The following is a 19105-nucleotide window of genomic DNA, read 5'->3' as shown; positions in this document are numbered from 1 at the left end:
CGAGCAAAAGTAACAGCCAGAAAATATCACCGTCCGACGACTCAATTCGAGCAGCAAAGAGAGTTTTATGACGTCGATTATTCGCTTCTTTATTTGGCTCGCCGTTGAGCGGTCAAATAAACGACGGTGCTCGTTAGCCATTCGGAATGGAAAAAAAGTCGAACAGAAAAAGAGAAAGAGAGAGAGAGAGAGAGAGAAAGAGGGAGGAAGAGAATGAGAGACAGGAAGAAGAGCTAATTCGAAGAGTCTCGTGTCATAATTGGATCGACGTTGATCAAAGTTTTCATTAAATGCGAGTGGGTACGACTTGATTTTCTTCTTTACTGATTAAAGATCTTTCTCGTCAATTGAATAATTTCATTTTCCCTCGACGACTATTTCTCTCCCTCGTCATTCGATATTCGATTAATGAAATACAAAAGAAAAACGTATCTCATTTTGAAACGACGTTTCGCAATTTTATCGTTGAGAAAATTCTTGCCCATAGTCTTTAAATCTTCAATGTGACACCAATTTCAAATACGTCGCTAAATTAAATAACAAAAAACGGAAAGAAAGAAATAAGTGGAAATAAAAACAACGATAAGAATGTACAAAGCCTTTTAAAAGTTAAATGCTACTTCATATACGTACACCTATGTATGTTGGAAAATGTTTTGATACATATTATCTACGAAAAGAAGAAGAAGGAGAAAGAAGAAAGGGGGAGAGAAAGAAGCCAAAGAAAAGAAAGAATAGAGATTTCTATGGATCGTTAAAGATGATTTTTTTTTCTCTTTTCCCTTTTCAATTATTTCGAAAGATGGTTAGTTCGGTACCAACAACAACAGCATCTTTCCATTCGCCGGAACGTTTAAAGATGTCATTGATTAAACGAGCAGGAAGCAGCAAACGGAATATTTCTGCGCGCGGTTCTCTCTCACCCACACGCGCATCGCGTACGCGTCTCTTCTCAGTCTCTGAGGCCTCGCCTCCGTGTGGGCAACGCATTTATGAAGCGCGAATGTATGAATAGGCATGGCCCCTGGTCCCGACGAGAGATCGGCGCAATGGGCGTGGAAGTAAAAGAGAGAAAAAGAGAGAAAAAGAGAGAGAGAGAGAGAAAGAGAGAGAAAACCCTTTTATACAGCACGTTGTTGCTTCGTGGCATACCAGATCCATCCAAGAGAAGAGAAGAATGAAAAGGATAGACGCCTATCAAAGTCACTCTGGCTCAAAGCCTGCATTATACCGTCGAAAGTCGGGATTCAATTGTGCATAGATTATTAATTGATCTATGAGAGATGCCTTACGAAGAGAGACATGCCCATGTGAAAAACTTATTCTATTTCTTTTAAATCCTTTAACTCTGAACTCGCGCTTTAAAGTTGTTAAATTGCTATTTGATACTCGAAGGATATACCATACGTCTCCTCTCGAGGACAACCTTTTTACGTTTTTTCCTTTCTTTCTTTCTTTCTTTTTGTTTTTTCTTTTCTTTCTTTCTGTTTTACTTTTCTTTTTTTTTTGTTTTTTGTTTTTTTTTTAACTTTCTTTCCTCTCTTTTTCTTTTTTTTCAAAATCGCGAACGAAGAGATCTATATTTTTTTATTGATAAAGAAATGACACGAACATTTCTATACGTATATATGACTGTGCTTGTATCAAATAGAATTTGCAGTTTTCTATAACGTAATCTAGAAATTCGTTTAGACATTCTTTGTATTTTTAAACTACGATCAAAATTCTATATTTTATCAGGATGACCGACAAAAATATATTACCGTAATAATTACCGTGATAATCGATTTATATGCAAGAGACATATCTATTCAAAATAAAATTTGCGACTTGATCAGGACGATAGTTCATTCGTTCAGAAGCTTAATAAATTTTTTTTCTTTATATATATATATATATTTTTTTTTTGAACTAAAAACAAAGATCTATATTTCATCTACACGATTGATAAAAAAGAATGACGAGATATTCATGCATGATGATTGGTTTCTCCACAAGTTGACTTAGTCAGTCAATAAATCACGAGTTTATCGGAAATCTATCAGGCGAATTTTCTATCCGCTCTCTCTCTCTCTCTCTCTCTTTTTCTCTTTCTCTCTTTTTCCCTCTCTCTTTCTATCTATCTTCTACGACATTCAGGAAGCGACGAAGACGACTACGATGAGGAGGAGAAGAACATCGAAGAGGCTCGTTTCGAAATATCAAAGACGACGCAATCGATTGACGCATTATCTCTCACGGGAATACGATGATTAAACGAGTCTTGCGATATACTACGATGTCCTTCTCCTTCCTTGTCTATCTCCGTCTCTGTCTCTTCCTTTCCTTTTTTTCTTTTAAGACGAATCGACGAATGATAATAAGATGAATGTAACGAGGAAAGTACGATGAAAAGATAGAGATAATCTTAAACCGAAGAAGGGACTGACGTTACTTCTGATTTAATCGAATCATTAAATCGTTCAAGTACATCGATCATTTGAATCCAAGCATTTCGTAATGCTAGAATTAATACAAATGGTCTAGCAGTAAACGAAGAAAAAAAATGAAAAACTTTTTACTTGTATTATTGACTATTACCTTTAAACAAGAGTGATAGAGATCTAAAATTTATCAGAATAGCCAAAGAATATTATTGTTTGACAAGCAATAACAAGAAAAATTAATTGGCAAATACTTGCCCGTATTTATCCCGTTAGCGTTATCATTAATAAATTAAATGAAAAGTAAAAAAGAAATGAAAGGAAAAGATTTACAATAGAATTTGTAATCGAATTAAAATGAGGTTGTTAAATGTTCGAATAGATTTAACGAGCGAACGGTCAATAAAAAGTATCCACGATATAAAATCATCGTCGAGCCTTTTCATCAATTACAAATTACAAATTCAAGGGAGCAATGACCTCGTTTAATTGTCTCGAACTTCTCTCAAACCACGGATACGTCCAGGAAGTTAATCGTAAAAGAAAGGAAAGCACGCTGCATTGATAAAAAGACTCATAGGATTAAATGACTATTTCATTTTTTATCTAAGACTATTTCTCGAGAAGTCATACAATAAAAGTCTCCGCTTAGTTTCTCGCGTTATAACGTTCGTAATTTATTATAATTACTCTTTCGCGTGACAAATTCACGTCGGGCGAATGTAACGTGAGTTAAACGAAAAAGAGAAACGTTGAGACTTCAAGAAGTTTCAATTAAAGATAAGCGCAATAAGAATCGTAAGAGATCGATTCGAAGAAATAGAGGGAAAGAGAGAGAGAGAGAGAGAGAGAAAGAGAAATAGAGAAATAGAAAATGAGAGAGGGAGAGAGAGAAAAACAACGAAGAAACTACTACTTACTAGGACCATATCGAAGGTGCGATTAATATCCGGACGAGTAAGTCCTTGATTAATCGCTCCCATGGAAGCTATGAGAGAAGTCACGCTCGACGTTGAGTTACGATCTAATTATATCGTCCTACAGTACATACTGGAAAACGATACTGCTTTCGAAATGCGATACAAAAGATGTGTATGGAAAACGCATGATCGCTAATTGGTTAGAAATATCAGACTTCCTATCTTTTTCAATGAAAATAGAATAAATTCTCTTTCTATCTCTTTCTTCCTTCCTCCCTTTCTTTCTTTCTTTCTTTCTCTCTCAATATCTCTTTCTAGCCACCTACATATTTCAATATTTTTCTTTAAAAGAATTATCCACGCGAAGTTGCTTCTGACTAGAACCGTGACTGGACGTAGGAAGATCGTAAAACGAAGAAGCACGTGCGCGGAGGAAGTCGCGGCATCTTTCACAGAGAGAGAAAGAGAGAGAGAGAGAGAGAGAGAGAGAGAGAGAGAAAGAAAGAAAGAAAGATATACTCGAGGGAGGCCGAGGAGAGTAGAGGAACCTGTTCGATCGAAAGAAAAATGTCGTTTGCGATGGCACCGAAAGAACGGTGACTAAAGAGAGAAAGAGAAAGAGAAAGAAAGAGAAAGAGAAAATAATGTACATAGTAAGAGAAGAATCGTGGATTAGAACGAAGTCGTTTACGACGAACGTGGAAGCGCCGCTTTTTTCTATCGATGCTCCGTTCGGTTAGTTCCAGCATCGGAACTAATGGCGGAATATAGATATGGCGCCGATACGGTACAGCCGCAACAACTACGTCGTCGTCCTCGTCGTCCTCGTCGTCGTCCTCGTCGTCCTCGTCGTCGTCCTCGTCGTCGTGACTAAGAAAAGCCGATTAAAACGGCCATGCCGCGCCGTTTTTCACCGTCGGTGTCGAGGCCGACAGAGGAAGGATAGGAATCTCTATAAGGAAGCTAGGCCGTGGCGAACCTCGATGGACAATGAGCGTGTGCCGCACTGGAAATGACGTTTCTACGCTTAGAAGGCACCGTACCCATCGCCGCACCAACAGCAGCCATCGCAATTGCTACGAAAGAGTTACTAGAACGTAAACAAAACTGACTGATAGGCTTACACACCCGCAGGCATACGGATATAGACAGACAGGCAGACATTCTAAGCTTGTTATAATCCTAATTTACTATTATCGTTCATTTCGATAATTCCGATGAAATTCAATTCAATACAAAACGATTTGATTCCCAACGAAATGTTGTTCAACGAAATCTCATTGTTACAAATCTAACAGGAGATTAAATCCAATTCTATTTTCTTCGATCTAATATGGGATTAACTAAAATTGAATCTTATCGAATCTAACGAAAGATTAAGTGAAATTGAATTCCTGTCGGGTCTAACGATACATCCATTGGAAATAAATCTTTTTTCGGGTCTCGACTAAACGTTGATGTGAAATTCATTCCTTCCCGAATCCGATGATACATTAGACGAAATTGGATCCCGTCGAAATCCAACGATACGTCGAATAAAATCAAATTCTCTTGAATCTGACTAAACGTTAAATTCGCTCGAGTCTAATTCGATAAATTCGAGGTACGATTAGATCCTTTCGAATCTATAAAAGACATGAAACAAAATAAAATTCTATATTAAATTCTATATTAAATCAAACGAAAAAGAAGAAGAAAAGATTACCCACTTGGTTGTACCAAATGAAATAGAACGAACGTTGATTTTGAAATTCAAGGATTTCTATCTTTAAACGAAATACTCGCGTACATACGTACACGCAGATGTATCAAAAGATTCAAGAGTTCCAAAAAAAAGAAGGAAAAAAGAATAGAATAAAAATAGAAAGGATGGATCGATCGATTCGTTCGTTTATTCTCCTTCGCAGGAGTATCTAAGAGAGGTATGGTCCGAATAATAGTCTCGGGAGCGGTAGCCACTCCTGATCACGGTAAGAGTGCGCGCGGGCGAGCGCGCGCGAGAGAGCTCACTGCTCGTTCGCTTGCTTGCCCAAGAGAGCGTGGCTCAAGGGAACCTGTAATAATTGATTAACCTCGGCGGAGGTTCGCTCGGTGAATGATAATGATATTACACTGGGCGTCGAGCAGTAGGGAGCCGGCAACGGGAGCCGACAACGGCAGCCGACAACGGGAGCTTCCTGGCTAAGCCATGACTTGCACCGCTTCACCAACGTGGATCTCACAATCGGCCAAACCGGAGTGCGGCTTACTACTTATTATACCTCGCGAGAGCGCCTTTGCCTTTGAATTCAAGAAGCTTCTTCTTCTTCTTCTTCTTCTTCTTCTTCTTCTTCTTCTTCTTCTTCTTCTACTTCTTCGTCTTCTTCCTCTTAGTGATGCTGATGCTTCTGCTGCTGCTTCTGTTGCTGTCGCTGCTAGTTCTACTCTTTCGAAGTAAGCTTCCTTGCTAGCATGGAGTCCTCCTCGTCCTCATCGTCTTCCTCTCGAAAGCCACTCGACGAGTGTCAGCCGGTGAAGTAGAAAGAAAGAAAGAAAGAAAGAGAAGGAACATGGTGAAGGGATCGTTCTATCTCTCTCTCTCTCTCTCTCTCTCTCTCTCTCTCTCTCTCTCTCTCTATTTCTTCCTTCCTTTCTTTCTTTCTTTCCTATTTTCTCTCTCTCTCTCTCTCTTTCTCTAGAAGAGATATTACGATTATCCCACAGTGCTTTGTCGTTCGAACGACTCCGTAGCACGTTTAGAGTAGATTGTGCTTAACGATCCGTGATTTAGGAAAATCTGCTGAATAACTCTAGAAAAGTATGTAAGGATATCAACGCTTTTGTAAGTTCTCTAAGGTATTCGTAGTAAAGGAGCGTCTATATTCTCTAATCACCCTGGGAAACGAATCGACTGAATTGTCTTCGGTTGCACAACAAGAATAAAACTGAACGACAAGTTAGGTGTTAATCGACTTTGATCACGCGATTGCGTGTATCGATTATTCTTCTCTGCGATAGCGACTCGACCTACGCTCGCCCAAAGAATAATGTCACTTATAATTTTCGCAATAGCTATTATTATCTTGGGTAATGCCAATTGATCGACGAGATATAAAAAGGACACGTTTCTACAATAGGAAGAATTTACGCTTTTATATACGAAAAAGAAAAAGAAGAAAAAATCGTCGTTATCCTTCCTATTTCTTATTTGCCGGAGCATCGAGAAATAGTCGACGATGTCAGCGAACGAAGAGTAGAAGCAATCGTAGCAGGTACGCCAGTACAATTTCTAAATCTCTAAATTACCAACGGACGTTTACTATCGGAAGAAAGGCACTTAATTTGTACGAGGAAGCGCTGTTATAAAGGAGAACCGTTCTCATTCGTTGGTTCGTTCGTTAAACCGTAGTTGAACCGTTCGTGTGCGTGGCTCGTAAATAAAAGAAGAACTATCAATGACGGCGAGAGTCCTCTCTATCCTTTCCTTCTCATCCTTACCTTAGTCCTCTTACGATACGATCCTATTCCATTCCTCTCCCACTTTGCCACACCTTACCTTACGACCCTATTTAACAGCTTTTACAAGATTCGATTGACGTACGGTTTTCCTTTTCTTTTTTTTTTCGTTCTTCTTCTTTCTCTTGTTGTTGTTCTTTTTGTTCTTCTTCTTCTCGTTCTTCTTCTTCTTCTTCTTCTTCTTCTATGAGATATTGCCGCGGGTTATAATTAAATCGAAAAATTCACGCTTACGACCGTATGTAGATAATTGATCGTATTACGCGTTTTATCGTGCGCTGTCCATCATTACGTATTTCTTTTTCATTATATCATTTTTATATTATTTTTATTTATACGACAGGCAGATAGGTATATAGAAAATCTATATATATATACACAATATATACATATATATATGTATATACGTATGTATATATTTATAAGATTTTATTTATCGATTTTCTATCCCTTTCGTCGTAACGAGATTTTTAAGAAGATGCGAACGGTCGATGATAAATTTCTTCTACTACTCGAAATAATCGTCCGATGATCGTGATGAGATTTCGATGCCATATAAAGCGACTCTTACACCGTAATCACCGACGACTCTCTTACTCACGGTAGACAAGATCGTTTGGTTGGCAGGTGCTAATGGCTACCTTCGATATACTTATCACGATTTCTCATACATGCGTCTCCAAATTAGGATGCCTGTCAAAACAAATAATTCTTCTTTAGATCGAGACGTCGTTTACCGAATACGTCGAACGGTACGTTCCTTACAATCGAATTTGTAAGATATCGTCCGAGCATGAATCCGTATCGGCGATAAGAACGAACGACAAATTGCTATGCGAAGAAAGGCGTTGTGTTACCGATCTAATCGCATTAATTTCGATTCGTGCTTCGAAAACTCTGTTTGTTCTTACGAACTCGATCCTTGGTGAGAGTCTCCGAGTTACACAGGACTATTTCACATGAGATAGGATCTACGGAAATGCTCAACCCACTCTGTATCTCTCTTTCTCTCTCTCTCTCTCTTTCTTTTCTTCTTCTTTTTCTTCTTCTTCTTCTTTCTCTTTCCTAAAGCATCTTTATTCCCCTGGAATCGGTCAGTACGTAAGCCACGCAAACGTATACGTATGGGTTGTTGCACCAAGTCGGATTCCAGATATGTTCCTTCGTTATCTCATCTAACTTCGAGGTGGTCGATCGTTACGTGATCATTACGGTCAGCAGGTCATTGCCACGATCGCTTAGATCTCCGATGATAACGTGCGATCGGAGGTTCAATTAAAACGAATGCTCCTCTCGGAGATATGCCGCTAGAAGGAAAGAGAAAATTACCCTTTCTCGATGTACCACCACCACCATCACGTTCTATCTCACGTCCATCCATTTTCCAACCTACCGTATTTGCATAAAACGATTGAAGGGAGTCGTTAAATTATATGAAAACTTTCAAACTATTGTTCTCATTATAATTACTTTCTACACTTTTTATTCTCGTCGTAATAAAATATGATTATCGCTTCGCGAGAATATAAAAGAACCTGATACAGTTTTAGGATCGATCGCGGTGTTCTTTGACGTCAGGTAAGAACGATCGATTAATCACTTGGAAATACGAAGACTATAATTAAACGCTATCATTCGATTAAACGTATCCGTGGACGAGAATGAGATTCCCTGTTTGTCCGCCCTCAAGAATAGAAGAGCCAAGCATCTGCTACGAGAAAGGAACCTGCAATTATTTTGCTCGACCGATCGATCAGTCGATCGATCTCAAATTGGATGATTGACAAATAGAACACGTCTTCCGAAGATCTCGATGGAATAAAAATCGATTCGTTGATGTTCGAGGATCGTTATCCTTCGTAAGTACATATTCGAATGAAATTTTTCCATTTGTTTAGCAACTCGAAACTATTTTATTTTATTCCTTTTTCTTTTCCTTTCGTTCGTCTTTAAACGAGACGAAGCTTGAAACGAACAGTTCGGAGCAACTTTCGAGGCGATTTTTTTTCAAGAATTTCATGTCGAATAAATATAATCGAGAACATTAGACGCATCACAGAGGTAACGATCTTCTCTATTTTCTCTGCTAGATCATCGATATAATCCAAATGAAGGCTCCACCTGCGAGAGTGACAACGTCGCGCCTGAAGTACGAGAGGGAAGAAGCTTTCCGGTGATTCACCAGCTGTTCGACTAAACAGGACGAGCTCTGCAACGTGTGTTTACGACGCAGGGGGCAGCACTCCGGAGTGCTCGACCGCTCGACGATGGATAATAAATCACGTCCTGGCCGTTTCTCTCCTCGTTCTAAGCCACGTTCGCGATTATCGGGATCTATTTTCGAAAAACTAAAGAGACAAACATAAAAACTTGGAAATAATCTTCGACAAATATCTAAATGTTGTAAAACACGCCGTTTTTTGTGCTCTTCTTTTTTTTTTTCTTCTCCCTGTCTTTCCCACTCTCTCTTTTTTCCTACTTTCTTTTCTCTTTCGGCGCAAGATCTTGCTATCAAGAAGAGTTGACATAAATGTTCCTATATCTAATATTTCTAAACGTTGAGAGAGTCGGTCAAAGCTAAAGAGACGCTGTCATCGTAGCTCGTCTACTACGGTACTCGAGAAACACCGAGCGATGGCAGATGGTTGCTATACGAGCAACGGATAAGACGGCTTTACTGACTCGACAGATTTTCTATAATAAAAAAAAGAAAAAAAAAGAAGAGAAAAAAGAGGAAGAAAAAAAGAAAAAAAGAAAGAAAGAAAGAAAGAAAGAAAGAAAGAAAGAAAAGAAGGAAGGAAGGAAGGAAGGAAGAAAGAAAGAAAAAAAGAGAGAGAGAAAGAAAAACGAAAAGAAGAAGAAGGAGAACAAACGATAAGGAAGAAACAAATAAAAAAAAAGAAAAAGAAAAAGAATACGAAAAGAAATAAGCAACGTTGGCACCTTACACGGTATCTTCCTCTTCCTCGTAGTAACGAGCACCTACTGACGTACTTGCAGTGGAACAACAAGTCGGATACATCCGGAAGTACATAAGTAAGTATTGCCTGGAAAGAGAACAAGTGTGTTGACTCATTCCACGGAAATATTTCATCTGCTACGAAGAGACTATGATTTCGAGGAATCACAAGAGAATCGAACACGAGTCGTTTTGCCGATGTTCGATCGGAATCGATCGGCCATAACGAATACTCGTAATCGATGCTACGTAATCCTTTCACCTAGCTCATGGTGTTCGTCTATAAAATACGATCGGCTATGTACAGAACGGAAGAACGATAAATTTTGTCGAGTAAAATTTATTTTCTAAGAGAATACGATCGGAAGGAAGAAGAAAGAAAGAGAGAAAAAAGAAGAAAGAGAGAGAGAGAGAGAGAGAAAAGGTTACATATCTTAGACGATAAGCTCAGCAAGTTAATAGCTCTCGAGTTATGACCATCGACTAAATGGAGAATAAAGGCGTGTAATTCGTTGTAACGTTAAACCTTATGCGTTAATTCAACGTCACCGTGCTAGTATCCGGCCGATAACGAAGGCAAATAAAGCGCGTACAATGGGTAACGTTTGAGCGTGGCTAGACTATCTCGGGTTGCCTTTTGTTAGGTCACTCATTGTCGCCTACTTACTTACGGAGGCTTCGATGTTACGTTCGAATGACGTTTCTTGCTGGAGTCTGTTGGTCTGAAGAGAACTCTTTCGCAGGGGACGGACGTTATCAAGAAAGAATGAGAAAGAAAGAAAGAATGAAAGAAACATAGATAGATAGATCGAGAGAATAATAGAAAAAGGATAGAGAGGAGAGATACACCTGTCGATGAAATCGATGAAGGACGAGCACGGATCATCGATCGATGTGCCACGATCGAAACCAATGAAAAGTAAGTAACTACTTGCTTGCTTGCTTTCGATCGAAGAGAGTAGTAGCAGCAAGTGGGTAGCTGCAAGCGGCATGCTCTTAGAAAAGATCATCGTCATAGTCCGTGGGCCGCGTGTGAATCGACTTTATGCCTTTGACAAAGCCTACCAGAGAAGAAGAAGAAGAAGAAGAAGCAAAAGAAGCAGAAGTGGCAGAAGAAAGCAGAAGAAGAAGAAGAAGAAGAAGAAGAAGAAGCTTACCTTCTCGACAAAAGCGATTCCGCATACGAATGCACGACGACGATCGAACTTCTTCTATTACTCGAGGAAAAATAAAAAAAGAATAAAAAAATAAAGGAAAAAAGAAAAAATAAAGAACATCCTCGCGCCTCTGTCTTTCAAAGAGAGAAAATGAGATAGAACGAAGAGAACTGAAATAACTTCTACGCGCTTTTGTGCGTGTTCGTATCCACCCTTCTCTTTCCCTCTTTCATATGTACAACGTGCGTGGGGACTCTCTTCGGCCACACCTTGAGCGGCATGCGATGCGCCGTTGCGGCTATGAGACTGGTCGACATGTAAATTCGTAGACGTAAAACTCAAAGCTGTGAAGCAACTGTAGAAAGAAAGAGAGAAAGAGAGAGAGAGAGAGAGAGAGAGAGAGAGAGAGAGAGACTAAAACGGAATGCATATAGTATGTAACTAAGCTACCGAAGGAAAGAGATGAATAGAAACGAGTTTCGTTTCTCGAAATGTCATCGATTATTCCAAACTTTTTCTATTTCTATCGATTCTTACTAATTAACGAGAAATAACATTATTAGGACAAATTTGCCGATGAGAGAAAGAGAAATAATCTTTTTCTCGAAGATTCGAGTTTCGAATTTTTTCCTCTCTTTTTATATTTCCTTCTTCTTCTCCTTTCCATTCGAAGTTTTTACTTTCTACACTCTCACTCTCTCTTTTTCCTTATTCCAATATTCACGATGATCGCAGTCAGCACAATTTTTTAAGATAACTCAAATAAAGTCTAAGTTTCTGAACGTGAAAGAGACAAAGAGAGATAAAGAACAAGAGAGAAAGAGAAGAGAACAGCCTTGAAAAGAAGAAAATTACAGCGTCGCCGTCCAGCTAAACGTTGATTTGGAATGGCGCGAATCGTACATAGACGTCTAGCCGTCGCGGTTTACGTTCCTTCTTTTCTTCGTTTATACGTTATTCGTGAGGAAGGTGCGGTACCGCACGAACACGTCCACGTGCGTACGCGAGTGTAACTTCTTCTTCTTCTTCTTCTTCTCTCTCTCTCTCTCTCTCTCTCTCTCTCTCTCTCTCTGTCTTTCTCTCTCAGAGAGTTACGTAATTCGGAGAGAAGAGCACGCGGCCCCGGAGAAGCGAGCGGTGACGACACCTCATGAAGAGACGAGAGAGAGGAGAAGAGTAGAGAGATCCGGGAGTGTCCACTCTACGTCGATGTACTCTCTCTCTCTCTCTTTCTCTGTCGTCTTCTTCTCTCTTTTCTTCTTAAGAAACGACCCAGCCCTCTCGCCAGGCCCTCGTGCCCAGCCCACGTTCCACGAAGAGACTTCAAGCAACTATCAGAGAGAACAAGAAGAAGAAAAAGAGAGAGAAAGAGAGAGAGAGAGAGAGAGAAATCTTCTGCCTACAGGATAAAATCACGAGAGAGAGAGAGAGAGAGAGAAAGAGAGAATTCTGACCCTCTCGATGAACAGTAGCTCGTTATTTTTTTGGAAAATATACGTAAAGTTGACAAGAATCTAAAATATACCATGCTACATGTCTATTTACCCACTTACACGCATCTCAATTAGGAAATTAGAAATTAGAAATTTAATGTATAATGTAAGATTCGAGCTTGACAATTGAAAAGAGAAAAACAAGAAAAGTCAAAAAAAGCACACGTTCCTCCTCGATACCACCGATTGCTAAAGGCTATCGAAAGAATCGTAAAAGTAAACCGTAGGTGATTCCTATTTCTATGCGTCCTAGTTTCAACCTACATACCTAGCTATCATTAGATCGTGACAGTGATCGTTCCAAGTTTCTTTCGAGGATTTTCAAGATATTTGTATTTGAATCGAGGAAACGAAAGAGTTGTAAAAATCGATGAAAGAAAAATACGATACGACGTTTCAATCGTTCGAAGATCTACAAAAAAAAATGAGAGAGAGAGAGAGACAGAAAGAAAAAAAAAGGGAAAGAAAGCATAGTGAAGACAGTGAGGAGGCGACAGTCTCACGATTTTACATAAGGAAATCGAAGCGAAGACTCGTTATTTCGACATTGACGCTCGGACTCTGGTGTCGATCCCCTTAAGTGACCAGATCTCGGCTCACTCGGCACGAACACACGTTCGGTCTATCCTTTTGCTTGGGATCCCACAGTCTGTCTAAACGGCTGCCTTTAACGGACACCCCCGTACCTGCAAAGACGTCTACGTCTCGACTAGCTACGGCCACGTATACCGGTGAAGAGAGAAGAAACGAGAAGAAAAGAGAAGAGAAGAGAAGAAAAGAGAAGAGAAGAGAAGATTCCATGGCTGCCAAAGGTAGGCGACGAGTTAGCTGCTAAGTATCACGAAGCCACGTTGGAATCCCGACTTGACTATCGGAAGCAATCGCAAAATCTCTCTGAGCAATAATTTAACCCTTTTCGTCTCATCCACCCTCTTCTCTCTTACTCTCTCTTTCTCTCCTTCTTTCGTCTTTCTTCTTTCTTGTTTCTTCTTTCTTCAGCACTACCTCTTCTTCTTCTCCTTTTTCTTCTGCTTCTTCTTCTTCTTCTTCTTCTTCTTCATTCTTCTAAAGTTAAACGAAAGTGTCTACGAAAGAACAAAGAAGAGAACTCGACATCGTGTGCATGCATAGACGTGCGATAGAGTAAAGAGAGATAACGCTATTGTTTAGCTAGCCCGTAGCTCTAGAAGAACTAACGCGTCCCGTTAGATTCGCGGTTGACAGAGATTTCTTCGTAGCTTGGGAAAGCAAGCGGTAAAAGCAACATCGTTCTACCGATGATATCCCACCGAGATATCGGAGCGAGATAACGTTGTTCACCCTTTTTATTTTCCAGCGTTTTAAATATTCGCATTAATTTCAACTCGACCCGAATCATTCTCGAGATCTTCGTCACGAGGATCGCTCGGAATCGACGGGTGCGTGAGAAATCGATCGATATTATATATCATTAATATCGAAAATAAAGATCGATCGTTAGAAAAATCATTCCTACGGAAAGATTTAGACGTCGAATACTTGTCCGCGATCGCGAAACGAAAAGCATTAAGCGGTTAACAAGAAGCGGTACAAGCTCTGCCGAGGTTTCCTACACACGAGCGTGGACGCGAGCAAGACGCGAGAAATATTGCTCTCGTGAACATCGTGGCCTGTACACGTCGCTCGCAGTTACTGGGTACCTCTCGCGGTAATATCGCATTGCGGAGGAACTGAGAGAGACAGAGAGAGAGAGAGAGAGAGAGAGAGAGAGAGAGAGAGGGAGAAAGGGAGAAAGAAAGAAAGAAAGAAAGAAAGAAAGAGAGAGAGAGGGAGAAGAAGAAGAAGAAGAAGAACGAACGAACGAACGAAGGAGGAGAAGAAGAAAGAGGATGGTCGAGATTAGTTCCGATTGCCTCTGCGCTGGAGAATTATAGAAGGGTTGCTAGACTCTCCTCCGCAGCTAGGCATCGATCCCGGCTACCGGCTTCTGCCCGTTAATGAGTCATGTTTAATTGGCGTGGGAAGCCCGCGGGTACGTCCACGTAACGGAATTGAACCGTACCTTGATGCGAGAGAACGTGCTTGCACGGGACGTTAAAGCCCTCTGTGTCCGTGCTAGATGCCAGATGGCGAGTCCATAGCTTTGCGGTCCTTATCCTACCAGCCTACCATTCTCAACGTCCTTCTATTATTATTAATCCTTTGTGCGATCTACTACTACTCTTACCTGCTGTTCCTGAATCCTCTTTTTCTTTTTTTTTTTCTATGTTATTATTCTCGACTTCCATCAGTGATTAGTAGTCTTACGATCTTATAATCGTACTTGATTCTGATATCAAAGAATATTGATCGATTTTTGCATAAGAGGATCGAGACGAATATGTAATTCGAATCGCTACAATCGAGACGACCCATGGAAATTGCAATTTCTTTCGTTCAAGGAAGTAACTACTACACGATGATGTTCAAACGACAGATGGTACGCGATGGTCGGCTGTCTTTGACAATGTATTACCGAGTTATATTACCAAGGAAACGTTCGCGCGAAATACGACAACGACCAAAAGCTCTAATCGTCCACCCAACGATCGGCGATAATTCACCTTACGGAATTACGTCGACGGTTTTATTACCATCGCTAAAATCAAGCTGACTAATTGCTATGGTATATCTATGCATACAGAGATATCTCGCGATTGTAAGCTGTCGAGTAAATCGTTAGATTGACCGTGAATTTCCACTAAACATCGTCGTTTCTCTTGCGTATTCGAAACGTTCGAATTACTATCTATCGATCCTAATAATCTTCGATTATATCTCGTTACTATCCGGGTGGCATCGCGTATCGTGGAAAACGAATATATCGAAGAAAAAGGAAGAAAGAAAAACAAAAAAAAAGGAAAAATCAACGTCAAAGATTTCGCTTGAAATCGAATAAAAAACTTGATACTCCGAAAGATCGAAAGGCAAAGAAGCTAGTAAAAAGTAAACCATAGTAGATCGCGGCAAACGTAAAAGAGAATCAACGAAGGATCACGTATCTAAATCGACACCTCGATGCAATGTCGACGTTAATCGTCTTTCCGGCGACGACGTGCCGACACGCAGCGGTTCTTGCTAAGCGTGCTAATCCCCTATTAGTAGTAGCCCGATGTATGTACGTACGACGCGTCGAACTAACGTGTTCGACTTTACGATTTGGGTGCCATCACGTACTCGCGTGGAATCGAGCGAGTTTCCATTCGCGGTGGCCGATCGACTTTTACTCGCTTACTGCTTCCACCTCGACGTTTCTCGAAGGTCCCTTCGGTCTTAAAATGATCGTAAACAAATTGGAACTGTGAATTCGAATAATACGATATAACGTATCGAAAGAAAAATAATAATTACGATTTTCCGAAATCTTATTAAAATATTCTAATAATTTTATCTTAACTTTATGTTTGAAATATAATATATTTCAATTTTATAAGTGTGTGTATATATTTATATATATTAACACTACATTGTGATAAAGTCTTCAATTTTCTAATCATCCTGATAAATCAAATCGTTTATCGTCGAATAACTCGTTGAAAATAAATATAAAAAAATTCTTTTAAAGTGGCATTCGAAGTAAGATAATAATCCTGCCAGTGTGAAGATATTTATAATGTAAAAAAAATAATAGTAAGTGTTTGAAAAAGATATAAAAGATAAAGGCTAACCTCCCTAGACGTCGGTGCCCCCAGGACGCAGGGGCTGTCCGGGCGGCGGGGCGCACTGGCCCACCGCTTGCTCGAGAGCTCGCTCTCCTCCTGAAACAATAAACGTGACCTGTAATTAGACAAGACGAAGGTAAAGGTGATAGGCGGTGAGCTCTGATGAGCGCTATTATAGCAATCGTAATAGCCCTCCTTGGTAAGACGAAATTGCTCTTCGTAGAAAATTAGCGAGAACGAAAAAAAAACGACGAGTCTTTTTTAAAGACAAACTTTAACTTTTAATATCGTCTCGTTTTTATAAATATATTTATGAACGATTTAAAAGAAAAGAAGAAACAAAAAGAAAAAAGAAAAAAGAAAAATTTTTTTTAAATTCATTAATTAATTTATTGAACAAATATCGAATGATCAACGATTAAGAAAGATAAAATATATTTCAAAGCTCGTAAAAGTACCTAATAATATTATCTATCGCAAATAAAAATTTTCCAATGGTAAGATTTAAATAACGCAATATTTTATTATGACGAGAAAGAATCGGCAAAAGAATTACTTTACTACGGCAGAACGTAGATAATTCTCTTTGAGAGCACACGACACGTTAATCTCCTCTTTCTCTCTTTCTCTTTCGCCCTATTCCGCGGCAGTTACGAGTCAGTCGCTATTGCGAATGCATCAGGCGCACGCGAGCGCAGTTATTAAAACGTTAAAACAATTACGCTTTTCTAGCGTGACGAGCGAGAACACGCGCTCTCGACATACGCGAACGCTAAATGTCCGTTTCTCCGGGAGTCTATGAGCTTCAGGGATGAAGCAACGAAAGAGAAAATGCAACGTAAGAATAAAAGAGAGAGAGAGAGAGAGAGAGAGGAAAGAAAAAAGAGAGAGAAGGAGAGAGAAAGAAAGAGAGTAATTGCATCGTCTCTTCTTATCGTCCTCGTCGACGACGAGGACGCAACGCGAAAGAAGAAGAAGAAGAAAAAGAAGAAAAAAGAGAGGAAGAAAAGGAAGAAGATAAAAGAAGAAAATGCGAATATTATGATGGTACGGTGTGCATTCGAGAAACGTTTCATGGACCACCCGTACGTCCGGTGATAATGAACCGATCACGAGGGAATTGAAAACCGTACATTCGCGAATCGATAAATTATTTAAATGTTACGCGGTAAAGTCAAGGAAATGATAGAGAAAAGTAGAAGCACACTTTACTGCCTCGTGTATTTCTCGCGCGTTTCTTTTTTCAAACTGGACGAGTGTCATCTCGGGAGAATTATTTCTTATTTATTCCTTTCTTTACGTACATTCATACATACATACGACGAGCTATATCCCTCGGGGGCTGACAACTTGTTTCGTTCAGGAGATAAGAGAACGATCTTGATGTTGCGAGAGAACGATGAGAGAAAGAGACGGACGGACGGACGGACGAATGGACAGAAAGATAGATAGATAGATAGAGAGAGAGAGAAAGAAAGAGAGATTATATAAAAGATTCACTCGCACGCTCCACGCGTCTTTCTTCTTTCTTTCGACCGATCGATACGCGAAACTTTAACGTGCCGACGACGTAATCGACATTTCCCTCGTTTTCTACGTTCCCAACGATGTATGACTCGTCTCGAGATATCGATCGATCTCTCGACGTTTTAAAAGCGTCATTTTTGCGAGCCTATCGTACGAGCTAGTACTACATGCTTTTTATTACGTTCCTATGTCTCGTATAGTAATAGAAAAGTTAAGTTCAATCTGGATTATTACTTTTATATCTATCTATATCGATACCAGATGCTACGTGTATGTATTATATATATATATATATATATGCATATATCAGGTCTCGTGAACGACCTATATTTAAAAAGAATCTATCTCTTAGTGACACACATAAATTCTTAGGAAATAATCAGGCTATTGAACTGCAGAAAACAACTATCGTAAACATGTCCCGTTTGCGAGGTACTATGATGTATGTTAATGTCACATCTATGTACCCACATACACGTGTAAGAAATTCTCAGTAGTTATTACCATTAAATCGGAAGAGAAATCGTAAAGATAGAAAAGAGAAAGAATTGTTTTCTAACAAAGACACGAAATTCACGATTTATTCATTAACAATTTTATTTATTCGATAATTATTGTATCGTGATACGTCAAATTGAGAATTTCGGATTCGATAGATCGAATATTTCTAAACATTTCTTTGTTAAAAAAATAAAGGATAAAAGAAAAAAAATATGTGTATATATATATATATTCTTTTTTCCATCTAATTGAGTTCGTTATACCTTAGGTGTATTTAATAATCCGTGAAGACATAAATGATCTCAATGCTTCACTAACAAAGGGTGAAAATACGTAGAGAGTACTTCTTATTATTATTACATATATTGCGTTATACATATTGCGTTTACGATAATATTGCAACGTTCGCATTTTACTTTCTCCAGAGGATTTCTCCTATTTTCCTGTAATATCGCAAGATTGCACGTTGAAAATTGAATCGGCTTCTTGAAAGACGACGAACTTCGGTTCTCTCGAATATGTCGAGATATTCAATAGCAAGCAAGCAAGCAAGCAAGCAAGCAAGCAAGTAGATATAGTACATATTCTATTTATATCTAAATACATATATATATATACATATATATAATCAATGAAATACAGAACTCGATTACCGTCTAGAAATATTTCTCATAAATTCGCATTTTTCTCTATAAGAAAAATTATGAAAAGAATTAAACGAAAATTTCTTAGTTTCGTAGATCGTAAGAATATTTTTATAATTACAAATCGAGGGATTAACTATAAGTAGGGACTAGTAATTCGATATAAAGTCGAATTAAAGGTATCGCTTTAATCCGTGTATCTTACGCGTTAATTCTCGCGTAGGAGAGGCAAATACGAGAAAAGAGAGCTCGTATATATCCTTTTCTCTTTCTTTTCCCCCACTCTTTCTTTCTCCTTCTTTCCCA

General features: G+C 39.2%; 1 protein-coding gene across 6 annotated transcripts in view; it reads right to left on the bottom strand.

Annotated features, from left to right (window-relative positions):
* The window catches only part of LOC122634614 (Krueppel-like factor 3), a 244337-nt gene that overhangs the window by 138434 nt on the left and 86798 nt on the right, over positions 1-19105 (bottom strand). For 5 of the 6 annotated variants that reach the window (XM_043823717.1, XM_043823716.1, XM_043823718.1 and 2 more), the window contains one exon: positions 16134-16223. In XM_043823717.1, the coding sequence (XP_043679652.1) occupies positions 16134-16223 (90 nt within the window). Of the gene's footprint in view, positions 1-16133; positions 16224-17431; positions 17456-19105 lie in introns of those variants that run through there. The other variant, XM_043823721.1, reaches the window with a different exon arrangement.

Source organism: Vespula pensylvanica, chromosome 15 (genome assembly GCF_014466175.1).
Source record: "Vespula pensylvanica isolate Volc-1 chromosome 15, ASM1446617v1, whole genome shotgun sequence".
Classification (NCBI taxonomy): Eukaryota; Metazoa; Arthropoda; class Insecta; order Hymenoptera; family Vespidae; genus Vespula; species Vespula pensylvanica.
The sequence above is the reverse complement of the archived record's forward strand: the minus strand, read 5'-3'. Positions and strand labels throughout refer to the sequence as shown.